We start from the raw sequence: 25,833 nt of genomic DNA on the forward strand, positions 1-25,833 counted from the left end.
GGCGGGACGGCAGGTGGAGGAGTAGGACGGGGCTGCTGCTGCCGGCCGAGCGCCCGCTACCCATTCTCGTTCCCGGGCAGCGCCGACAGCCCCGCGTGGGGAGAGTCGGGCTCACCGTCGGAAGAGACGGTCGCCTTCGTTGTTTCCACGTGACAGGCTTTGCCGCCGTCCTCTCCACTGACAGCGCCGTTCCTCGGCGCGCCCCGAGGGCGTCCCTGCTCCGGTCGCGGCTGGGGATGGCGCGGCGGGCGCTGCTCTCGCTGCTGTGACGGGACCGCGCCGCTGCCTCTCGCCGTGAGTGCCGGGCATGCCGCTGCCTGCCCGCGCCGTTGCCCGCCGCGGTGACCTGGCCCCTCCGGGCCCCGGGATGGGCCGTGGGAGCTGAACCATCGGGGAAGCTGCGGGCAGCAGCGAGAAGGATGAGCCACGTGGGAAGCCCGGTGAGAGCCTACGATTTCCTGCTGAAATTCCTGCTGGTGGGGGACAGCGACGTCGGTAAGGGGGAGATCCTGGCCAGCCTACAGGACGGAGCCACCGAGTCGCCCTACGGCTATAACCTGGGTAAGCCCCGTCCCCCCCCTCCAAGTTCTCCCGCTGCCGTCAGGTGCCCTTGTTGCTGCGCACCGTTGCTCACCTGCTTAGGCGCCCTGTGGCCCTCCAGGCTTTCGGGATCCTGGACCGCGGTGGGGCAGTGGCCGCGCAGGAGGCAAAGCCCACGGCCAGGTGCTGCCAACTTCTGGGGCTGGGGAATCAGTGCAGCTGGAGCAGCAGATAAGGATCAGTGCTTCTGCAGGGTCCTGCTGGCTTGAGGAGCAACCAGGGAGTACCCAAGGAGGAAAAGGGCGCAGGCAAAGACATGCGGAATGTTTTGCTGTACCTAGTTTTCAGAAAAGAGGTGGGATTTTTTCGGTCACGGTTTAAAATCCCATGCAAGGAGTCTCATACGTGAAACTGGTTTTGGAGCTCAAGTTTGAGGCAAGTGGCTTAATACACAGAATGTAGTGATCAAGATGACAGAGTTTACTTTCCAAAGCAGTTACATTTCTGCCATCATCAATGAGTAAAGTGGAATACTAATAAGAGTGTGTTTCTAGTAAAGGGTCTTTGATAGAGAGGTGTTTTGTGTGAAACTGCTTTCACTGAAAGAGCAGAAAAAGATATTGTTTTCCTCTGTTTTTCTCACTGTCGTGCATGTTAGTAATATCAGAAGAGTAGCCCTTTAAGATCAAGGTTCATTTTTGTACTACGTTGTTTCACTTAAGCTTTTTAAAGGGCAAGACTGAAGAGCCTCATCCATGCCAGATAGATTCTGCCTCTGGAATAGAAAGTTGTGAACCTTGAAGACTGATTTACAACTAAGCTGATGGTTTGGGAAAAACAGGATTTCTATGTCCCTTCCTTCTCTTTTCACTCCAGCGATCCAGTTTGCCTACAACACATTCTAGTTTCCTGGTTTTGGAGTTTTTTGGTTGTTTGGTTTTTGTTTTTTGCTTTCATGCAAATCTGTCATGTGGCTTACTAAAAAGCAAATTGTCTTGTCAGATTACCCATTGCTTTAATTTACTGCCAGTCTGTGACTAGTTAATTCACTGGAATGCTTTGCATTAACTGTTGTTATGTTGAATTCAGAGCTCTGATTCACAGCGAGGAACTGGAGGGAGGGAAGAGAGTTCTCTGTACCATTGCTTATGAGTCAGACTGTACCTTGGAGGCATCAGTGTACATTTTAAGATGTTTGCTTAATAATTTTGCTAAATTATTCTCAGGCATGTTGTAGTGTCTTTATTCTTCATGTTCTTGAGGTGGCTGAAGAAAGGAGACAAAGGGCTTTGGAAGAGTGTGCCTGATCTGTCTCTTTTCTATACACACAATTTGGTTTGTAAATTCCTGCTCTGAAGGAGCACTTTAGTCTCTAATGTATCTTAACGTAACCAAGAGAGAATGTCTGACCAGCTCCTGAGCTCATCAGCTTTACCTCAGGCTTTTGCCTGGAAACCTTGTGATGCCTGTGTTTTTGCTCTTAGAAATATTTGTTGTGTGGCTAGCACCAAGACTCTGTAAACGGATTTCTTGACAGCCAAGAAATATTGCTTCTGAATTATTCCACAAGTACTTAACAAGCAGCTTGAAAACGCCTCTCTACTAAGAGCTTAAAAATGTGTACACAGTTGTAAGTTTTTTGCACTATTTCAGGGATTGTATCCCCTTCACTGGGATTTTGTCAATCTGAACCCTACAAGGTTGGGCAAATACGGTAATTGAGGATCTCTTGAACTCTTGCTGTGCAAAGGTCAGTGCTTCACAGAGACTGAAAGAGGGTGTTAGCCCTGAGAAAATGATCTTGTCTGAAAAGAGGGGTATGAGGTACAAGAGGAGGGCAGCTATAACGTGGCATGTTAATAAAATGTGAATGGAGTATAATCTGATTTTTAATTTGATGTGACTTGTTTAATTATTAAACATTTTTGTACATACTCAGCCTCTGTGTTTGCACAGTCATAGTGTGCAGTCTAGTCTTATTTAGGGAGGGATTTTTACTGTGAAAGTTCATACGATTTTCTCACTCTTCAACTTACAGTGTTCTTCAATGCATCACATTGGAAATATTGTTGAACACTGCGTGTAAGTTGTCCAGTTTCCTTGGTGGTCTGTCTGCATCCCCTTCTCTGTCTGCATCCCCTAAGCGTTTCCTACATCATTTTGAGTGTGGCTGTGTATGATACAGCTGTGAGGAGTCTGCAGGCTTAGGGACTGTGAAAACAGAGATGCAAAGAGAGAGATAGAGCTAAACATCCTGTTGGTGTAATGACTCATTTTCTAATTTAACTTGATTAAAAAGCTCAATAAATACTGACTTACCCCCATTTTCAAGTCTCTAGCTCACTTAGAGGATCTGCAGCTTTCATAGTGCCAGCTAGGTCTCTGAATTGGAAAGAGAATGTTGTGGTATGATAGATTCTGTCAAAATGTGCCTCTTATATAGGAAATGAAAACTCTGTGGAGTTTGAGAGAGAATAGCTTTGAGACTACAAAGGAAGAGGTGAAAGGTGATGTGAGAGATGATGTGCTAAAAGACAAGAACAACTGAGGACAAGAAGAGTAATGAAGAGCCTTGAAAATAAGAACAAACAAGTTAATGTGATGGAGCATGGGAATTTGGGCAGTTGTTAAAATGTAGTTTGCAAGACAGACTGAGTTTGATGTTTATTGCAATAAGAAAAAGATTGCTCCCACTGCTGAAATTTAGTAAAGGTGGGAATATTAATGTTGAGAAGTTGGTGATGGATGAGCTACAAAGTGTGATCAAGATGAAGGACAGATGAACACTGAATAAGAGCAGCTGTTCAGGGAGCTTACCAGTTCTGTGGATAAAACAGAAAGATGATCCTGAGGAAACAGAGCTGAGTGTCAGAAAGGGCAGCAGTGCATTAGAAGCTAGCACGAAAAGTTAGACTTTAGCTTTGATGGAGAGTTTGTTCTGTGCTAAACACAAGGAGGTATCTCCAAGATGCACTGTGGTGCTCTAAGAAGTAGAGAGATTGTTTGAAAAGGAAGTACAGGGAAGGACAAGGTGTTGTACAGAGGGTGATCCCTCCTTTGGGAAGGAGAAGAATGTAAATGGACTTTGTGGGGTGTTGAGAGGTGGAAGAAAGGCTGAATGGGGATAGACTTAGCAGCAAAGTAGAATCAAAGGGATTTGGTTTCTTATTGTTTTCAGCAGCATCAAAGACAGTTAAGCAGACTAGATGAATGAAGGTAAAATAAAACCTGGAGTTGACTAGAACAGTGAGGTGGAGAAGGGTTGGGGATTTTGCATGTTTTGGAGTTGTGTTTTTTCAGCCATCAGGTTCCTGAAGGCTGACCAGCTACATAACTGCCTCATCTCAAGTCTATAGGCTCAAACTTTAACTCTATAAGCCACAAATATTTTTTTTTCAAAGGCACTTGCTTCACTATTCAAAAATAAGTCTGCCATCTTCCTCGTTCCTAGGAAAATGTGGCAGTCATATGTCTTACTGTTTTATGTCAGAACACAAAAATTACATGAAATCTGGAGACGGGAAGGAAAACCAGCATCACATGATCAGTCAAGTCCCTGCAAGCTGCTGCTGCTGCTTGCCCACAAGCTGTGGTTTGAAAGCATTTGGTGTGGTTCAGCTATTCAGGAGAACAATCTCTTGATCTCCAGATTTTTCTTACATGACCAAAGGGCTCTGGTTAGAAAGAAGAAGGGAAGAAGCTTTATTAATAAAGTAAGGACCGCCACGAAAGGTGCATTGGTGAATGTGATGATAGGTAGAGATCATTTACAAAGCTGCTATCCTGGAGTTGGGATGGTAGGCAGTAGGATTCGTTGTCTGGGTATCCTCCCTTTACACTTCTCCCACATCTTGTTCAAAACTGAAACTGCAATAGATTGGACACAGTTGGTCTCTAACCTGGTAAGAAAAACTGCACCAACATGATTTTCTAAAGAGCTGCAGGAACTTTGCATTTAAGCATTGCTTAAAAGAAAATGCTCATCTGAAAAATTTCAGAGCAAATAATTTCTTTTAGACTAGAACAGAGTACTTTAGGTGTACTGTCACTAGGGAGACAAATATTTTGATGCTTTGTACTTTTGATTTTTATTCATCTGGGTTCTGGTTTTGCTTTCATGCTAACATATGCTTGTAGTGTGATTGCTTGATACAAGGACTGAAAAGAATTATTATTGAAACCTGTGTACTCCTACTCCTTTTCTTTCAGGAACATCAGGTTTAAACTGACAAATTGTCTCACATCCTTTCTCACCTAGCAACCTTTTCGTGTCATCTTAAATCTCATCATAGTTATTTGTCTTCCCATAAATTCTGTGTCTTCAAGTTGAGAGCTTGAGTCTTTATCTCAATGCTTGAAAAGATCCTAGTGTATAATAGGTGTAGGTGTTAATAAGTGGTTGTCATGATCACTAAGTGGTTAGAAGACAGGCCTGGAGCTTGGATAGTGCAGCCTCCAACAGACCTTAAGGAGAGAGCTGCATTGCTCTTCTGCACAGGGAGCATTTAGCCGGTTTAGTTGTCAGCTGCTCTGATCCCTGCAGAAAACTTGTAGCTCTTGGTGAATCTTCCTGATACTACACAGATCAAAGCCATTTGCTGGTGTAAAGAGGAAGGAATGGGCCCTAACTAAATAAAGCAACATTGGTAATGTGAGAAATAAAGACTGAAATGGGTGAGCTGACTGTGCTTTCCTCTCTCACCCCCAACAAGGCCAAATACAGAACTAATGGAGATAAAAGACCACAAAGTGTTGATGTTAAGTTTCTCTGTTCTGTGCTCATCAGACTGAGCCTTTGAAAATGTTGTTTGGCTGCAACCAAGGGGATATAAAATGGTTTCTTGTCCTACCAGTGTGATGATGTATTGAACGGGTCACTTATCACTGACTTTTGCTTTGGAGCCATTGCACTTTCCTAAATGCAACATGACTTAAAGATTGCAATAGAAACTGCTGGCAACATCATGCATTTTCTGTATTCCTTTGCAAATGGCACTAGCTTTTAGGGACAATGTCCAGGCCATTCTATCAGGGTTTATCCAGCAGAAGAGTGTTTTAAAGCTCTTGAACATCACTGTCTATGAGTAAATAAATGCATTCTGAGGTTAATTATGCTTGCCTACACTTTATCTCACAGCACAAGGAGAACAAAAATTGATCAGTCTTAGTTCAAGTTGACTAGATGTGATTTTTCCTTTGCCCCCCTTGAAGTTTGTTAAAAACCATTTGTATACCCATTGATTTTAGTTTAAAAGGATTCAAGCTGCATCTTTGGACAAGGAAAAGCAGGTGAGATTTAATTTCATATGCCAAGTTGAAGAGCCTAGAAGACATCTAGTGTCTTCTCTCATTACTGTAGGCTTCTGTGGCATTGGTGGAGAAAAACAGTTGCTTCAGATAAGGCATCTAACCTATTTTGGGATGAGTATGTAAAGCAGTAATAGATCCTACTCTAAATATGGTAGTTCTGACTGCCCCTGTAATGTGTTACCTCGCAGAAGCTGTGCTCACTGCTGAAAGATGACATCAGTTTTAAATTGTATTATATACTGCACGTGAAGAAAGTTCATAAAGCAGAATTTGCTGCCTACTCTGTACTTCTCTTCCCTTTTCACTGTGTTTAAAAGAGAAAAGTGGAAACCATTTCCTTCTGTTCCAGCACCTATAACTGCATTCTGTCTGTTATAGGTGATTGCAGTAGGGAGCAGCAATATTTATCAACAGGTAGTCAATCATGAGAGGCAAATGTTAGCTGAAAATGTGTCTCTTGTTTGACAAGATTCTTTTTATTCTTGCCTTACTTATGATAGATACATTCCAATCTGTTTAAAAAAACCCAACAACCAGCACCTTATGATGTCATTCAGATTGGTTTTGTTCTTCCGTCTCCCATCCCCAGTTCCCCTGTTTGGAGTTTGTGCTGCTGAGAAATGCCCATCTCACAAGGCCAGTACACCCTGTTCTCTTCCCTTACACGTGGCAGCATCCCGGAGTGACAGCTTCAGTTGTACCTCTTTTTCCATATTCTTTACAGACAAAGAGGTAAAGGATCATGCAGCATTTCCTGTGGTGGTCAGGTCAGTGGCTCCACCCTGGAGTTTGCATTTGTTAAGCTGATCTTGCACATCTGTTGGAACTGAATATTCCTCTTGCTTGATTTAACAGAGCACTGGGACTTTTAGACCTGCTTGGCAACCTGTGGTTTTTCATCTGTTTCTCCAGGCCTTTCACAAAACTGGTTTTATATTACTGCACACTTTCTTCTACTTGTTCTTTTCCTTCGGTTTAATGTTAGCATTTGTGCGTTTTAATATTGCAGCTCAGGTGTCATTCACTCACATCCATCTCATGGACATAAAGCATTGCTACATTTCAGTTTTATGAAGGTCAGAAGTTAGGTCAAGTGAGGTTCTGAAACACTTAAATTGTTTTCCTTCCTAGCTTTCTCCTCACCCAGCCATATTGAAGGGGAAAAAAAGTCAAAACTCTGTATGCATGCACATATTCAAACCAGCTCTTTGTGTACCTTGTTCTTGTGTAATAACTGGCCTTTATGTTTCTTAGCAAGGTTCATTCAGCCACAGCAACAAAAGGCCAAACAAAGAACAGCCACATTTTGGTCACACACAGTATTGTGTAGCTCAGAAGGAAGAAATCTCAACATCGTGTGAATGTGTTTCAGATTCCTGCCTAAAAACAACCTGCACACACTTGTCTGAATTTGATACCTGCTCTTGCTACAAGTGATACTTCAGACTGTTGTGGCAAAGGAAGCTACAGCAACAGCTCTCTCTGTGCTTTGTCTTTCTGCTGCACATTCTGTGCTGCCTGTCTCGGTTTCCCTTGGGCTACTGGAGTCTCCCCTCATCTTTTTCATAGGTAGGAGGGAGTGAGAAAGTGCCTGTAAACCCAAAATAACCGGGAGGCTGCCAGACAGGTGTGCAACATGAAAGACAAAGTCTAGGCTATTTAGGAAAGTGGTCAGACCTGAAGGTAATTGAGTCCTTTTAAGCTGCTTTGGCCTAACCACAATTGTGTTTGCATGTGCCAGGATTCAGTTTTATCTAACACACTGATTAAATTACATTCACCTACTGCTGTAAATTCACTTTTGTCCTTGGAGCTAAACAAGAGTGGAAAATGGAATTAAGGATAGAAATTGGTTAACTTGAGAAGTTTTTCTTTTGTCTCATTCAATTCTTTTGCATTTTTGTTTAACCAGGAAACTAATGCAATATTTGCACCAAACATGGGCTAGTATTTGCCATGCCAGTTTTATTTAAGTGTAATCTCAGATGTAATACACCAAACAGGATTGGTGTGAGCTTGCTGTGTTTTTTCTGTCCACATGGAAATCTGTTGACATAGTAGATCACATCAGTACAAATAATGGTTCCTTTCTTCCATGTCTTGACTTGTAATATGGAAGTATTAGGGAAGCTAAGTAGCCAAATAGTCTGTTTAGAGCTGCAGGTTCTGTTGTTGCAGATCAAACACTGGTTTAGCAACAGGCACTATGTATTTCATGTCCAATCTTTCAAAAAACCACAAAATCATCTGTCAGTGCTGACTGCTACTCAGGGCAAAGTCCCCTGAAATATTAGTCTGCACAGCAGCTGTTTGTGTGTCTAAGTTGTCTCTCGAATCTAGGGAAAGTTAGAAAGCCAATCACTAGGAAGTTACATGTTATTTTTGCCCAGAATGGATGGGGTTTAAAGGTCCACACACTAACCTTGCTCACTTCTCTACAGTAGTTCATGGCATCTAAGAGTATCCTCTTGTCAGCTGGATGGGAGAAGCAGATAAGAGGAAGTACTGGTAACAAGCTGTGCCAGGAGACAAAGTGTGTTGAACCCTCAAGGCTTTGGTGCAGTACAAACCTGCTTTTGGTATAATTACACTTGTTAGATATGTTAATTAGTTTGTTAGTCTGGCTGCATATTGGTAAGAGGGAGGTATGTGCTGTGTTCAGCTGGGGCTCAGTGGATCTGATACGTCATTCTTCACTGCAGGCACAGGTTTTTTGAACCCTAAAGCATACAAATATCTAAGGAAATGTTCATATAATGTCCAGACTGGCTGAACCAAGTCTAAAATGTGCTCAAGATGAGATAGGAATCCTCTCTAGGACAGAAAAGTAACTCTTCTCCAAATGGGGGAAGGACAGGTAGGACCTAGCAGTGAAAACACCCATATGAAAACATTCCTGTCAAGTCAGTAGTTTTTACTGGTTTATAGGCCTATAAACAGGGAAGATGAAATACTTTGGAATCGTGTTTGTTGTCAGAAGCAGGGGAAGCTATTCACTGGTCATGAGATGTAACTGTGTGCTAAGCTGAAAACCAATACAGCAGCTTTGCTATTTTCATTTGTTGCATGGGGGTTGCCATTGAAGAGTGCTGGTACAGAAGCACTGGATGAAATCAAGTGGTGCCAGAAGATGGAGGTGGTTCAACAGTAGCTGGTGAGCAGGAGGAAGCTAGATGAGCCAAAGCTGCTACTCCAGAGTTAACCTGGACATAAAAATTAATCGTGCATCACTAGATTTCAAAGTAGAAACTGGTAGCTTAATATGCAGAGGTGGAGTAACTAGGATGAGAATTTCTGGAATTCAGATTTCCATGTAGTTTAAAAAGTAGCTGATGTCTAAGGTAAGAACATAAAGGAGAGTCATAGAATCAACCAGGTTGAAAGAGACCTCCAAAATCATCCAGTCCAACCTAGCACCCAGCCCTAGCCAATTAACTAGACCATGGCACTAAGTGCCTCATCCAGTATTTTCTTGAAGACCTCCAGGCACGGCGACTCCACCACCTCCCTGGGCAGCCCATTCCAATGCCAATCACTCTCTCTGTGAAGAACTTCCTCCTAACATCCAGCCTGTACTTCCCCCGTCACAACTTGAGACTGTGTCCCCTTGTTCTATTGTTGGCAGCCTGGCAGAAGAGACCAACCCCACCTGGCTACAGCCTCCCTTCAGGTAGTTGTAGACAGCAATGAGGTCTGCCCTGAGCCTCCTCTTCTCCAGGCTGCACACCCCCAGCTCCCTCAGCCTCTCCTCACAGGGCTGTGCTCCAGGCCCCTCACCAGCTTTGTTGCCCTTCTCTGGACACATTCCAGTACCTCAACATCTCTCTTGAATTGAGGAGCCCAGAACTGGACACAGCACTCAAGGTGTGGCCTGACCAGTGCCAAGTACAGGGGCAGAATAACCTCCCTTTTCCTACTGGCCACACTGTTCCTGATCCAGGCCAGGATGCCATTGGCTCTCTTGGCTACCTGGGCACACTGCTGGCTCATCTTCAGCCTACTATCTACCAGCACCCCCAGGTCCCTTTCTGCCTGGCTGCTCTCCAGCCACTCTGTCCCCAGCATGTAGTGCTGCTTGGGGTTGTTGTGGCCAAAGTGCAGAACTCTGCACTTGGCCTTGTTCAATCTCATCTTGAGCTCATTTAGCCTAGCACTATTAAAAGTGGTAAGAGAGAGATCTCGTGTATAGAGAACAAACCTTGCTGCTTTCTGAGATGTGCTTCTCTCATGTGCCTGCCTGCCTTCTTAATCCAGTATTTGGAGATTCAGGATTCTTTGCAGCTACTTCATTTATCAAATTGCTCTATTTTAAAATGGAAAATTACAGTTTCATATAAAGAAAGCATTTTGCTGTGCATTTCTATTCTTTTCTGCTAGAGAACGTGGGCTTCCATGGCCTCCTTTGAAACATTCAATAGGAGTTGGTGTAGATCCCAACCTGCTTAGAGCTTCCCCCAATAACTTATTTTAGGCTCTCTGCTTCAGGTTTCTATAGCATGAACTCACAATGCCATGAATGCCTGGTTTGTGCTGGTTGAAACAGTGCATATTCTCTCAGTGCACAGAACTCTGGAGAAATGCTTTGTGAAATTGCTGTCATTCCTTGGTCAGAGGAAGAAAACCACTTGTTTAGAAAGTTCCACTTACTCTTAATAGATGGATACAGTTCTCTGTGTGTGCAGATGGAAGTGTAGAGGAGACTGAAAATGTGACAATGTTTACAAGTGAGCTGCAGCCCAGGAATGACACTTTTGCAGCTCATCTTTCACACTTCCAAACACAGTCCAACCACTTGTATTTAATAACCATCATTTGTTTACTCTGTGGTGTATTCAAAGCTTGTGATTCAGATTTTACCTCTATATTTTCCCCCAGCTTCTCTCTAAGGCATGTTGAGTACATCTTGGCTGCTGGTAACTCACTATTTTGCTCCTACCCTTGCTCTTGTTTTTCCTCTATGCTACAACTTTATGCAGAGAGCCCTACCTTGACCTTACCAACAACACGATTCCTTGTAATCCCACAGCAGCAAAGCTAAAGTAGCAAAGAATGCTTTATGCACTCTGGAAGAGTACAGTGAAGGAGCAGTCGTAAGTGATCTGAGAATTGTGCTTGTCTGCTTTCATAGGGAATGAGCCATTACAGATGTGTGGATGAAACAGCATTTAAAAACTCCACAACCATGGTTGAATTAAAAGAAAAGGGGGTGAGGGTATTTTAGCCCATGGGTTTTGAATCAAAATAATTTAATCCTTCAACATTTTAGGGGAAACAATGTGTTAATGTGTCTGCTGTGCACTTCTACTTTGTTTGCAAGCCGAATTTATGCAGTGCCTTAAAATGGAATATTTAAGTGCATGAAATATGAAACTGCCAGTTGGAAACCCAGAAGAGACACAGCAGGTCTGGCAGCCTTTTTAGTACTGTCTCGAAACTAGACTGAGGAAAAGAAGCTCATGGAGCCAATGCAGTCAATGAAATGATTGAGTCAGTACACAGAGAGTTTTGTGGTGCATGATTTCTGATGTGACTATCTGGATCTCTGTCTTCCTTTTCTAACTGTGTCAGCAATCCCTATACACAGTGCATGAGCTTAGGCAGGCAGGACTCTGCTCTTTAATCTCTCTGTATGTTTGCCTCAACAAATATGCTCCCTGAAGTTTGTGTAAAGCACAGCCTTGACTTTTCAAACCACATCTGAGGTAGCAGGCTGTGGTTGAAGTTGAGCACACACTTGATCCAACAGAAGCAAGATAAAAGGGATTTAAAACAAATTCATAACCTCTAAACTTCTACATTGGTTTTCTTTTTCAGTTCAGACAAGAAACACAGTTACTGCTAGAATTATGTTAGTCTTGGGGTAGGAACATTCCAGAGTCCAGGAATACATGTGGTGTCATTATTTTTCCATATAAATTCTAGGATTTGTTTTCAAACAGAAGTTTGATTCCATACTGTTTGAGAACTGCAGCTTTAGAGGCAGATCCACTCATCAGTCTACACTGCGTTTGTCTGCAACACCAGCTGCAAGAAACATTGCATCCATGCAGGAGACCACATAAAAAGCCATTACATAGTTCTGCAGTGAAGAAAAGTTTCCAGTTCTAACAACTTAAATGAAATTTGGGCCTCAGATTAATGAGTTGCCTTTCTGGAGACGAGAAACCTTTGCAGGAGGGTAACATTAGAGCAGCTTCCCAGGTTAAGAGAGACAGAGTGAGGCTGTGTAGGTGGTGGGAGGATGAGACAGCTGGTCTAAGTGGAAACCCGAGGAGAGAGGAGAAACATTTTCACCATGACAACAGTCAGGCTGTGGAACAGGTTACCCACAGAGGTTATGCAGTTTCCAAACCTCCTCTCTGATCCTATTTTGAGCTGGAGGTTGATCTAGATGACCACCTGAGATTGCTCTGACCTGAAACTCCCTTTGATACTACTCACTCACTTGAAATCAGTTTATTTTCATTTCTGGGAACTCTGAAGCCAATTAAATGATGAGTGGAACAAGAAGTTTGTATCAGTGATGTATAGTCTGTCTGCCTACTTTAATCCCAACGAGGATTCTTTGCCAGCATTTTGTCTTAATCTTTTGTCTCAAAAAAGCAGTGCAGCTCCAACATTGGCAGCTCTTCTGCTGGAATAGCTGGGGAGAAGGAGAGGGGAGAAAGAGAAGCATAAAATCCAAGCTTAACTTATATTTCCATTAGCAAAATGAAGGAAATTATGTCCTGAATATATCTCTTGCCTTGGGAATCCTGTGAGTTCATGTTAACATTATCCATAAAGCCCATTTTGCTGCAGCATGTGTGTCACTTGGAATTCCAAATTCACTAAGTGCAGTTGGTCTTCTGTTGCTTGGTTTGGAGCTCTTTTCAAGTGTATCTGCTCTGGGAGTGATGGCTCTATGCTTTTCGGATGAGAGTTTTTAAGCCACAGCAATTTTTCAGTTACAACCTGAATTTTGCTCCCTGGCATCTTTAAAGCACAGTTATTGCACCTACACCTGCATGTTGTGAATTCCCTCTTTGATCTTCAGTTCATCAAGACGCCAGAATTCATTACTTTTTCAGCTCCAGGAGTTCTTTTTCAGGTGATGCTTTTTCCTCTTCTAATGAGCAGTGCTTTGTGGGGTGTGAAAAAACCAACTGCATTTTTCACCTTTTGCTACATTTGGTGACAAGTACTGCTGTGACTTCTGGGAGTAGGGATGGCATCCTGAAGTTGCTTATGTCTTTCAATTTTTACTGAGTGTTGCTTACAATTTCATAATGTACAGGAATATGCTTATAAAAATGATTTTTCTGATTTCTGTAATTCTATATGCCATAACATTCCTTTGGTTAAAAGAGACCTTTAAGATCGAGTCCAGCCTTCAACCTAAGACTACCATGGCCATTAAACCGTGCTCCAAAGTGCCATGTCCACATCTTTCTTGAACACCTCCAGAGATGGTGACTCAAAATGTTTAAGTGAAAGTTATAGTTTAATTTTTACACTCATTTATTTGAGACTTAAGCCTGCAGAAGTTTTGGAGAGGTTTGCAACTGTTCTCAATGAGGTCTTCAGCCTACAGCTGAGGATAACAGTGGCTGGATGTTCCTGTAATTCTCCCCATGCCAACTCTTTTTGAACTTGTTTACTGGTAATGAAGTGTCAAGACATAAAAGGTCGTTTGGAAAATATTGTAAAATGTGAAATACTGCATCTGGGTTTAATATTTATGGTAGGTTTGAAGCTATTCTGCCTTCCAGATTCTGGCCATGTTTCAAACCTAGTGTTTTGGATACAAAAAGGGCAAGCTCTGCATGGCTGTGTCCTAGTGCCAGGATGACTTTGACCTACACTGTTAAGCTTTATGATAAAGAGTTGCTATACCACATAGATATCCACAGGCTCTGCAAATCTTGGACTGTCAACTGTTACATAAAACTTACTCCATTTTGGGGGGGAGGGTGTTTTTCTTAGCCTGGCCAAGCTTCCCTTTACTGTCTTTCCCATGGGCCTGGAGAGTATCCTAGCAAGGCTGTTGCCTGGGATGCCCATGTCTCTCAAAGCAGGTGAAAGAAAGCATCATGTTTGAAACTATTTCATAGAATCGTAGAATCAACCAGGTTGAAAGAGACCTCCAAGATCATCCAGTCCAACCTAGCACCCAGCCCTAGCCAGTCAACTAGACCATGGCACTAAGTGCCTCATCCAGTCTTTTCTTGAAGACCTCCAGGCATGGTGACTCCACCACCTCCCTGGGCAGCCCATTCCACTGCCAATCACTCTCTCTGTGAAGAACTTCCTCCTAACATCCAGCCTGTACTTCCCCCAGCACAACTTGAGACTGTGTCCCCTTGTTCTGTTGCTGGTTGCCTGGCAGAAGAGACTAATCTCACCTGGCTACAGCCTCCCTTCAGGTAGCTGTAGACAGCAATGAAGTCACCTCTGAGTCTTCTCTTCTCCAGGCTGCACACCCCCAGCTCCTCAGCCTCTCCTCACAGCGCTGTGCTCCAGGCCCCTCACCATCTTGGTTGCCCTTCTCTGGACACGTTCCAGTATCTCAACATCTCTCTTGAATTGAGGGGCCAAGAACTTGACACAGTACTCAAGGTGTGGCCTGACCAGTGCTGAGTACAGGGGAAGAATAATGTCCCTTGTCCTGCTGGCCACACTGTTCCTGATACAAGCCAGGATGCCATTGGCTCTCTTGGCCACCCGGGCTAAGATTGCTGGAGTATAGGGGGAGGGGTTGCAAATAAGAAGCTGTCCCCCAGAGCTGATGCTCCTTTCAAATACCAAGCATCTTACCTTCCTAAAACAGTTAGCAGCATGCCTGATGCATGTGAAGGAGCTCTCCTTGCCATTCAGCTCTTGGAGGAATTGATAGCAGCAGTGAGAAGATGGTGACATACAACAAGACCCTTTTTTTCCCCCCACCCTGTACTTATAATAGAGGCTAATTTCTAAATGAAATTAATTTGTGCTAGGTTATGGTTATCTTTACTTTGATGGACTAAAAGTTGAGGGCAATTCTTTTTATTAAGTGTGAAACTTGAGCAGGAAAGAGCCAGTTTGAAATCCTGTTGTTGTTTTAGACCAATGACTATAGGCTGGGAGCTTCATGGTGCTACCTTTTTTATGTTGAGTTGCAAAAAATTTGGAGAGACAAGCAGGGAGCTCATAAAGCTAATGCTTGTTGTCTTCTGCCAAAAGTATGTTCCTTCCCCAGTGCAGGGAACTGAGTGATGCACACTCACTCTTAAATCATAATCGGAGGGTTTTGGCTTTAAACAACTTTAAAACTACCTTTGGCTAATAATCACTGCCTGTTAGTAGCTGTCTTACCTCAGTCCATCAGCAGAGCTGTCTGTAATTTCGAGAGTCTTGTCTTTTAAGATGAGTTTTCTGGTCAGAAGCACAAGTTGCAGTGTTGTGCCTGAGCAGTTGAATCTAGGTGCAGGAGAATGCAGACCTGCAAGGAGCCAGAGATGTTGTTCTGTGTCGTTGATTGCCCTGGGCTCCTTGTCTCACTTGATTCTTTCACATCTGTGGAAAAAGGGGTCAAGAGAAAAACACTTCACTTAGAAGATTGCTGGGATTGATATATTAATCTCTTCCCAGATTATTTCAAATTCATCAATACAGTGTGCTGAAATAGAGGAAGAACTTGTCAGTAATGCTAATACCACTCTCTTTTCCTGCAGGGCTGCTATTTTTAACCAGTAACATGTTTATTTATAGCAGCTATCATCTGAGGATATTAGCTGCAACTTGTAGCAAACATTTAAACTGACAAGCTCAACTGTATGCCTCTGATAGTCTTCTCTTGTGGGGTGGAAGAAAGGAAACAATGAACTTCAGTGCATAGCTCCTGCTTCTTCTTGGTCTGGGGGATGGGAACAGTTCCCTTTCTTCTTGTAAAATACATTTCTGAGACCTCAGATTGCAAGGAGACTATTTTATTGCTGACAAGTAAATGTTAAGCTGAGGAGAATGAATTGTCATCTCTGGATCTTTATTTCCTTTTTTGCCTTTATTTTCCTTTTTTCCCTTTCTCTTCACGTGAATGGAAGTGGATTGTTCACTAGTTTTGGTTAAAAGGTGATTATTATTGCATGACAGATAGTTTTCTTTTCCAGTTGTCCATCTTAAAAGCTCAGGTTTTATTTAGCTATTTTAGCAGAAATCTTGCAAGCCAAGGCATGATTGTAAAGCCTTGTACTTACTTACCAAGTTATTTGCATGTTCTTTTGGAGAGGGTGTGCATTTAATGTGCCAAGTACTGGCTCGTTTAATTAGTGATGCTGATAGAGGATGAACAGAAACTTATTCAGGTGCTGCTTGTGTTAATTAGCAACCCGAGTAATTAATCTTCTGGGACTTAGAGAAGTTCTGGAGTTTCAGTTGCTAGTTTTGTTTTCAGGTCTGTATTGGAGGTTGTGTCAAACTTCCTGCTCCCCTATGTTTTGGTTTGGTTCTGAGGACAACAGTCTGGAGTAGAGCCAAGTAGAACTCTGAGAGCTTCAGATTTTAACCCAGTGCCCTACATTTTTTGTGTGATATTTAAGGAGGACCTTCAGTTTTTAAAGGTAGCTTCTTGTAAACCTAACTCCTTTAAAAGACTTAAGGTAAGAGAGGTGTGCTGAAGGACAGGTTGTGATACTGGCATGCGTGTGACTAAACACAGCTAGATAGAAAGCTGAGCTGTCAGATGCCAACAGCTCCCTTTTAGGAACAGGAAAAGTCACATCACTGGAAGGAGTGAATTATCTGTGAGGCTTTGTGGTTTATGGCCTGATTAACGAGGTGAAGAATACAGTCTAGATATAAAATTTTAGTGTCTCCATTTCAGTCTGAACAGGCAATCTGTGCTTTCCAAACAGATGGCTTTTATTGAAGTAATTAATTGTGATGGAAAAGTCTGGAATTTGAAAAGTGGCAATGCAATGGCAAGCAGAAGGCAAATCTGACTGTCCCAGAACCTGACCTCGGTGCTTGTGCATCAAAAGAGACAGCCCAGTTTTACTGCAAAGAATTTATGTCTCTGCAGTATGATGTGGAAAATTTGGGCTTTAGTTTTCAAAGCTTAGTTGAATTTTGAATCAAAAGTTTCCCGTGAACAATTAATTGAATGGACTTGGAAGTTGTATCACTTCTCAGGAACACCTGATGCAACTGCAGATGTCTTCTGAGGAGAAAGGCTAAAGCTTCATTTTAGTGTGTATGTGAGAAGCTGAATAGCTGAGGAAGTTTAAAAGAGGGAGTGTTGTTAGCATTGAATTCTCTTCATAGAGTAGTTTGAGTTGGAAGGGACCTTAAAAATCATCTAGAGACACCTTCCACTAGACCAGGTTGCTCAAGGCCCTGTCCAACCTGACCTTGAACACTTCCAGGGAGAGGGTATCCACAGCTTCTCTGGGCCATCCATGCCAGTGTCTCACTGTCAAGAATTTCTTCCTGATATCCAGTCTAAATCTGCCCTCTCCCAGCTTAAAGCTATTGCCCCCCATTCATGTGTGTATATGGAAGCACTTAATTATTGGCACAGGACCAGCTAGTGACAAGCAGACATTAGTATGTATCTAATATTGGACGGTTAATGTGGACAAACTGATGGAGTGAATAAGTGCTGGAGAAGGTGGAAATCTCTGGAAGGCAGTCAGGCCACAGAGGCAGGGAGTGGGAATGTTTTTGTTGTTGATTGTTATTATTTTGAAGTGGTTAGATTCTGTTTTCATTCAATCTGAAAGCTACTAATCTGAGGTAAGTCATCTGGAAGGAGCTACATGCCTTAAAGGTCACACCAAGAGAAATAAGTAAAACCAAGCCAATTCTGTAGTATTTATGAGCTGAAGTGTAACGGACCATCAGGTTCAGTCATGTGTTCTGCACTTTCTCATGTATAAAAAGTGTTGGATTTGGGAGCACTTCCAAACCAAATGTGCCACTGAATAAAATTTCTCAGTTCTGAATTAGCAAACCACAGCTCTCTGAAGAATCTGCTTGTAAAGTTCTTGGGTGTGTTCCCCTGCTTTTCTTTCTCCCCTCTCCAGTAACTTAGCAAAGTTGAAACACAGGTCCAAAGTCAATGCAGAATAAGCTCCAAACCATTAAAGCTTTAGGCTGGCATCCAATTACTATGAAAAACTTTGAGGGACAAGTCTGGATTTTATTCTACCAAGAATAGAATGGTCTCTAGACCATTGCTTCAGATTTCATTCAAGTGAGTCAGTTTTCACTGCTGCAGATCCTACAGAGTGTAGGATTCGCTGTAGATCACCGAACCCATTATTAAACCAAAGAGAAAAAGATTTTTGGTGTAAGAAATGTTGCCTTGGTTAGAACCCAAATGACCACAGGGTTTTGCCCTAAAGAGACCTATAACAAACCCCACAAACTTGGGTACACTGCTATAAGCTTTGAGAGCAGCAGAAACACACAGCAAGCCTTAAAATAATCAGTGTTGGCAGGAGTGCGGTGTGATCAGCGAGGCAGAAGTGATAGTGTGGCAGTGGCTGCAGAGCACTGAAGCAGAGGGGGTGGCTTCCTATTTACTGCACTTGTTACCAAACAGCTGAATGCTTTTTGGGCAGTCTTACTACGTTCCAGTATTTCTTTCCATTTTATGTCTGCTAATTTTGTATTTGAGAAGAGCAAAATCCATTACCAGTCAGTTAGGTTGAAGCAATGCAAACCCTTCAGCAAGGATAGTGACTTATTTCTGTTTCTTTAATTCCAGTTTGTAGCTTTGGGCCAATATTTTCTTTTTTAATTAAAAAACACCCATGAGAAAGGATAAAGAACTGGGAAGTTTTTCTGGTGTCCTTCCAAGCTGAATTACTTTGTTGTTTTTTTTTAATCTGAGAGCCTTTTGCTTCCCTTTCTTGTACAAAGGTACGTTTTAGCTGCACATCCAAACAAAGCTATTCTGTCTTACTAAATGAGTGAATAATGTGCTGGAAGGACACTGGATTTCTACAACAGCACAATCCACATCTGTTGGGTCTCATTGTTACGGTTTCATGCTGTTCCTGATGAGTCATGGCAAAGGGGGGGTTTATTTTTGTTCTTAATGGCAAATGCTAACTGCAGGGATGTTCAGGTTATATCATCAGCTGTGTCTGTCTAACAGCTGAGGAATAAGGAAGGTTCTGAATCCATCTCTTATCAAATGTTTGGAGAAACATGTAAGATGCTTTCACAAAGAGCAGCTGGTAAGTCTGTTCTTCAGGCTTGTCTTGTGCATGTCAGATCAAAAACAAAGGAATGTGTTGTAGTATGTGTGTGGCCAAACATGAGTGACTTGCGGTAGTTTATGGTCTGTGATGCAAAGCACAGTGCCAGGTTTATTCAGCGATGCAGCACTCATTTTGTGTGCTTGGGATGTCATAACAGAATGATGGCTGTTGGGTCCCTGTGTGGGATGTGTCAGTGTTGGCTAAACATTGTCTGCATCTCTTCATTAACTGTAGATAAGCTGGAGGAGATCTTTCACCCTGTGGGAAGTATCAGTGGCAGCAGGAGATCCTGGAATTAATTACAGAGTGTTAAGCAGGGTTGTTCTGCATGTTTTATGTATCCAAGAATTTCTGGAATGATAAAAGTTGCTCTTTTAGTGCATAGTTTCAGTGTCCTCAGACATCTATAAGCTAGTGGTAATACTATTTTGTTACCAAACCTTGCCTTTCCTAATACTGCTGGAGATTAATGAAAACAGGCTTCCCCAGACTGGTGATAATAAATTAGGGATTTTTTGGTCTGTTTTTCCAAATGTACTGATAAAAGCCCTTATTAAAGGCAGAAGATATTTCAATTCACATTTCAGCAGTGAGATGAAAGGTTGAAATGGCTATTACTGCAGTCCCTGGCCTTTTAGCTTGGTGCTTATCAGGGAACTGTGAAGTTGAGATGCCCATTTCTGATAATCAGAGTTGGAATTTAGCTCCCTCTCTTTGCTGCCGGATCAGAAGGAACCATGTCAAGAAGCTTTTTCCTAATACACTGCTACTTGACAGTAGGATGCATTCATCAGCTTGTAAAGTGGGAGTAGCAAAGCAGTAGGTTGATGTGACTCAAGTGAGCTGTCCTGCACACAATGGAAATGAAGTGGCACCTTTGAAACACGTTTCCTAATAACATGTAAGATCCCATTATGGCATACATAGGTCTTCTGGGCAGAGAAGGCTTTTAGCAATGGGAAGAGCTGGAAGACAAAAGGCAGGCTACTTCTTGCACCATCTGCTGCTTTTATGTAAGAGGGGACATATGTATCTGATAGAAGAGCTGTCCAGGTGATAAGGAAGATATAATAGAGGTGGTAAAGCTTGGGAACAGAGCAAGAGAACTGTGTTGTCTGCAATGTATGCATGCGAGAAACTGCAGAAACTTAGTTCTTTATTTTGTTGGAGAGATAAAACTCCTTATATATTGTCTTGGTAATGAATAAACCAAACCATTTATCAACCTGAAGGGAGCCTGAGACATCTGCTCTGAACAGGCAAAGCTTCAGTCATAGATCTTTAGATGCAGAAGTTGTTCTTTTACATAGGAGATGATCTCTCTTAAGATCAGCTTCTTTGACAGCTACTGCCATGTGCATATGGTGCACCTGCAAGCTGCTCTAAGATCTGATGATTGTCTTCCTCACAGGTATAGACTATAAGACCACAACGATTCTCCTGGATGGCCGGCGGATCAAGCTGCAGCTCTGGTATGTCTGTGCTCCACCTCTCCTTGGCATTGAGATTTCAAAGACGGAAAAATGCAACTCTTCAGGGCAGGAGTTCTCCCTGTGCTTCAGAAATATTTAGTCAACTGAGGAAGAGTGAGCCAAGCAAGTCACATTTTCTCTCTGTCTTCATTTTGTATTTAATTCATGTAACATGAGGGATCCTACAGTAGGTAGGGTGTCCCTGCCCATGGCAGGGGGGTTGGAACTAGATGATCCTTGTGGTCCCTTTCAACCCTGACTGATTCTATGATTTATGTGAAAGATGCAGAAGAAAGACACAAAAGATCACAAGTGCCTTCAAGATAGAGTCAAAGTGCCTTTGTACCAAGGAATTACCTTAGAAAGGATACACTGATTGTATAGCAACATCCCTTTGCTCTATTCATTAGTAGTAATGGTCAACTAAATATTATGAAGTATTATTTAAAAGGCAAAAAAGCAGTGCTGTTGCTCAGGTTATTTAACTTATATGCAGCCTGAGGGATGTGATCTTTACCCTTCCTGTAGAGTCAAATACTTGGTCTGTCAGGGTGTTTTCATGTTAAGGAATTTTAAGATGGCCATCTTCTGGTTATTTTGGAGCAAATAGTATGGCTTAAAAGGTGCATTCACATCAGTGTCTCTTGAATATATGATTTTCCTCTTTCCCTAAACTCAGGGCATAAAAGAGGGGGAAGCTAGGTCAGTTGTAAGACAAGAAGGAGATAGGAGGTGGTTTCTGAAGAACCATCATTTATATAAATCAGAAAGAGGTTCAAGGAACAAGCAGTGTTCAGACAGAGAACTGGAAGTGAAGATTAATTATAATGATTATATTCTTTTCCTCCTAGAAGGCCATCCTGTAGCATTTCCACCTTGAAATTTAAGTTGTATGTTTATTTCTGTTTGAAACTTTTGGGAATTACTTTACTTAAATGCTTGTGTGTCACAGCTAAAGTATTTTTAATGTATTCTTCACTGCTTATTTTTGCCTTTATGATTTTCAATACAACGTTGCAAATGTGAACTGCAGTGATGGATATTAGTACTCTGCCATATGGCATCTTGCTTTACTTGGTATTTTATTCACCTACATTCTTTTCTTTCTTCTGGATTTCCACTTTATTATGTAGCTTAGCAAAAAATACCACATCAACTTTATCTGAGGAGCAGCTAGGAAGGGGATGCTTTAATTCTTTTTGTGAAGGGTAAAGGTCTTCTTTGGACTCCTTAAAATAGCAGATGGGAAATGCTTCTGCAGTTGCCCATATACATGCCTTGCATCTGAAGATCTGTAATCTACCTCCAGAATTCTTTAAGGGTTTTTGCTTTTTGTGTTCTTAGCTATAAATTTAGTTTTTGCTTCTCCATACTTTAGGCAGTGAGGTTTTTTTAGTGTTGGGTTTTTTTTGTTCATACTTTCCTAATATCTGTAACTCTGTAGAGGGATTCCTCCATCCTCCTAGACTCACCATGAACTATTGCTGCTGTAATCAAGAATTCACAGTTTGTCCATTAGTTTCCTTGGCAGTAGCTTTTGTTTCTTCCCACTTTCCTATGGCTGTGAAAACAGAACCTTTCTTCAAGCCCAACTCTATGCCAGTAGACTTTGCATTTGTACACTTAAGCAGCAGCCTGTTTTCCAAGGGCAATCAACAAGAGTGAAGTTTGGAGTTCTTGTTCTCCTAGCCTGAGATATCTGAGAAATGTGGAGGAAAGGGCAGAATGCCAGCGGGGGAAAACTGCTGAGAGCGAGAAGAGCTGGTGTGCATTAGCGCTGCTGCTGCCTGGCTAATGGACAGGGAGCCAATAGCCGTCAGTACGGATCAGCTCATCTCGCTGAGCTCCTGGCACGGGAGGCCACTTGCTTCTTTAAAAATGTACTTCATTTATTTTGTGTAGGGACACGTCAGGACAAGGGAGATTCTGCACCATATTTCGGTCATATTCGAGAGGTGCTCAGGTAAGCGCAGTACAGCTCCCCCATTGCTGAGTGATGGTTGTTGGCTGAATGAGAGCAGAGTCAGCAAAGCACCCTGATGTCTTCTGTCACTCACGTGTGGATGGCATGCAGTCGGTAACAGGCTGAGGGTAGTGTGGAACGTGAGAAATAACAAGGGGGAGGATTTTCTTTTAGGGAGGAGAAATCCATGAGATTGAAGTACAGGGATATGTATTCTTGTGCCTTCTTGCTGGTTAGCTTGATAATTTAAGCATTTTCTCTTACTTTGATCATGTGAAAGATACACTAGCACTGTTTTAAAACTCTGTGCCAAGGAAGAGAAATTGGCAACATAAAACTGTCAAGAGTAACATGAAAAATACATTTCAGACTATGTTTGTAAGTAGTCGTAAGGAAAAAAACCAACCCAGGCACAAAGTCAGTATAGCTTCAGACTTTGAAGTGTTGTAATTCATGCTGTGTTGGTTCTGATGAATCACACTTGTTATGTTTCAGAACGGCACAGAGCATTGAATCTTCAAGCTACTGAATGTGACCAAAAAGATGTATTTTCTGAGATGTGGGATGTGTGAATGATCAGCCAAACTTGTCCTCTGTGAAAATACATACTTACCAATGCATTAGACCCTAAAACTAAGCCAGAGTGTCTGCCCCTTAGCTGATCTGTAATCCACACAGAGGTGAGGCTTGGTTTCATAGCATGCTGGAGTTCTTCATTGAGAAGCTGCTTGGCATCTTACAAGACTAATGGAGAAGTGAGGGAGTTACAGTTAGTGTTCTGTGTTATGCCTTTGTTGAAAACTGAATCTTTATTTTTGCCTAATACAGGGAGTAATACTGGTGTATGATATCACAAATCGTTGGTCGTTCGATGGGATCGATCGATGGATAAAAGAGATTGATGAGGTAAGGTAGGATCCCAGAGTGCCACCAGTTTGGAACAGATGACAACCACCAACTCCATGTGATATTTTCTGCTGTTGCTCCTGGCATTTGTAGGCAGTGCTTACTACAGAGTTAGCCAAGATGCCAAGTTTACAGTCTTCTCTCTGTGTTTATAATTCTAGAGAGTTGGAAACATATCAGCTCAAGTGTCTCATTTCTTTAAAGGTGTTGATGGAAAGCATATGGAGGGCAAAAATTTCATATTGTAGTCCCACTCTCGCTAGAGATTTGCTACATCATCTGTGCAAGCCTGTCTTCTCCAAGGAAGAGAAGAATATTTTTAGATCAGAGAATCTGATCAGAGAACAATTTAAGTGGAAAGGGACCTCTAAATCAGCTGGTCAAGCCGATGACTTGGATTAGCTGGTCCAACCTGCCACATAAGTCTTTCAATCTTGAGAAAGCTTTTATTTGGCCAAACTGTTAATTTTTCCTTGTTTCTTTTTGTTCAGCATGCTCCTGGTGTACCAAAAATCCTGGTTGGAAATCGCCTTCACTTAGCTTTCAAGCGCCAAGTGTCCACTGAACAAGCACAAGCCTATGCTGAGAGGTTGGGCATGACTTTTTTTGAAGTCAGTCCACTTTGTAATTTTAACATTACAGAGTCCTTTACCGAGCTGGCAAGGATAGTGCTGATGAGACATGGAATGGACAGGCTCTGGAGACCGAACAAGGGTAAGAAACGTACACTGGCATTGTATAAATTCAGCCCCAGCTAAGGTTTATAGTTCATTAATATAATTTAAAGGAACTTTGACCCTGATGCAAAACCATCAAAAGAAGAAGGATTTGGAGTCTTGTACAGTTTGCTTTCTAAATAGAAAATGCCTATCTGCAGGCTTCACCTGTTTTGCTTTTGTAGTGAGTAATGTCTCTTTCCTAGCACTGACAGGCTCAGCCAAGTATTAAGACATGAACAGAATGCTGCAGCAGCAGATATTTTGGATAATGTGTATGTGGGAAAGGATGTGGGAGGAGAAAGGAGAATTCATCCTGGAAGCAGGGAGTGCATGCGGAGTGCTGGCTGTGCAGCCACCATGGGGCTGACGAGAGCATGCTGTTCTAATGCAAGTTTTGTGTCTGTTTTTAAGTGCTAAGTCTGCAAGACCTTTGTTGCCGTGCCATAGTTTCCTGTACCCCTGTGCATCTCGTTGACAAGCTCCCTCTCCCCGTTGCCTTAAGAAGCCATCTCAAATCTTTCTCCATGGCAAATGGCCTTAATGCCAGGATGATGCATGGACGCTCCTACTCCCTTACATCCAGCAACATCAATAAAAGGAACAGTTTAAAGAAAGCTAAAATTATCCGTCCCCCACAGAGCCCACCAAAAAACTGTACAAGGAACAGCTGTAAAATTTCCTGAGCTCTCTGTGGGAAAAGGCACCTTGGATGGAATCCCCCCACGTGAAGCACTGAAGGACTCCTCGTTTAGTGGTTGAGCACACTCTGTGTATGTATTGCACTGCATAGACAACAGTAAGGAAACCAAGTCTTGTTTTAGAGCTTGCTCACTAAGGGAATGCTGCTTTGGAATGAACGCCACCTCCAGTGCAACTAGAAGGATGTGACACTTAGGCTGTTGGATTTTCATTCTGCATTTTGGGTTCTGCGTTGGGATGTGCATGATGCCATTGTTTTTACTAGTAGATGTGTTTCCATAGAGGGCATAATTGTCATGATACTCGCTTCTTAATTCCATGAAATCTGGAGAGTGACCTACTGTGTAATGGTATCAAATCCTGTCCTCTGGCCAACTATTCAGAAGCCTAGAAACGAGTCCTCAGTTTGCACCTTCAGGCAGAGGTTTTAACCACGATGAGTTGTTTACATTGTTCAGTTCTGCAGGCAGTGGGACAAATCCTGTCACACTGCAGCTGTGCTTTGGGCGGGGGGAGGTGTGTGTAAAGCTTCCTTGATAACTCTGAAGCACTAACTTAACTAAGCTAAAATTGTATATATAATTATGATGCATATACACACCAAGGTTTTGTCCCATCCATGTACGTAATAGATTTGATAAAGGTTTTGGTAAGTTATTTAATACTTTGGGGAATTAATTTGTGGTTTAAATAGTTATTTTTCTGTAAAAAAAAAAAGGAAAACAAAAATTTACATTTTATACCACTCTACAAGAAAGTTCTAAAAGGAAAATGCCAAAGACACTGTGGTAAAAGGAATATGACTTGAAGAGCTGCTTTATAAGGAAAGAACACTATTTAAAAAAGAAATAAATGTTTCTGGAAAAGAGAGCCTCTTCTGTTTCTTGAGCTGGGGAAGGCTGTTTTTGTCTTCCTTTAGAAGTACTTAAGAACAACAGGAATGTCAAGTCATCCTAAAAGCTTTAGGCAGAACATCTGTCTTCAGTGTTAACTGAAAT

General features: G+C 42.3%; 1 protein-coding gene across 2 annotated transcripts; it reads left to right on the top strand.

Moving 5' to 3' along the window:
• RAB40B (RAB40B, member RAS oncogene family) lies at positions 1 to 25,703 on the top strand. 2 transcript variants are annotated; one of them, XM_064150880.1, is made up of 6 exons: positions 1 to 561; positions 20,488 to 20,548; positions 22,451 to 22,511; positions 23,340 to 23,417; positions 23,909 to 24,131; positions 24,548 to 25,703. In XM_064150880.1, the coding sequence occupies exons 1-6, from the start codon at positions 420 to 422 to the stop codon at positions 24,817 to 24,819; spliced, it is 837 nt and encodes a 278-aa protein (XP_064006950.1). In that variant the 5' UTR covers positions 1 to 419; the 3' UTR covers positions 24,820 to 25,703. The 2 variants fall into 2 exon arrangements, with proteins under 2 accessions (XP_064006950.1, XP_064006951.1); XM_064150881.1 differs by lacking the exon at positions 1 to 561 and adding an exon at positions 18,963 to 19,052.
• Positions 25,704 to 25,833: the final 130 nt, after the last annotated feature.

The sequence above is a fragment of the Pogoniulus pusillus genome, chromosome 11 (assembly GCF_015220805.1).
Source record: "Pogoniulus pusillus isolate bPogPus1 chromosome 11, bPogPus1.pri, whole genome shotgun sequence".
In the NCBI taxonomy this organism is placed as follows: domain Eukaryota; kingdom Metazoa; phylum Chordata; class Aves; order Piciformes; family Lybiidae; genus Pogoniulus; species Pogoniulus pusillus.

Excerpts from the sequence above, each read along its gene's own strand:
- RAB40B (XM_064150880.1), top strand. The coding sequence starts at position 420 with ATGAGCCACGTGGGAAGCCCGGTGAGAGCCTACGATTTCCTGCTGAAA. Across the intron at positions 20,549-22,450 it reads CGGATCAAGCTGCAGCTCTG|GGACACGTCAGGACAAGGGA; the intron begins GTATGTCTGTGC and ends TATTTTGTGTAG. Across the intron at positions 24,132-24,547 it reads GCTCTGGAGACCGAACAAGG|TGCTAAGTCTGCAAGACCTT; the intron begins GTAAGAAACGTA and ends TCTGTTTTTAAG.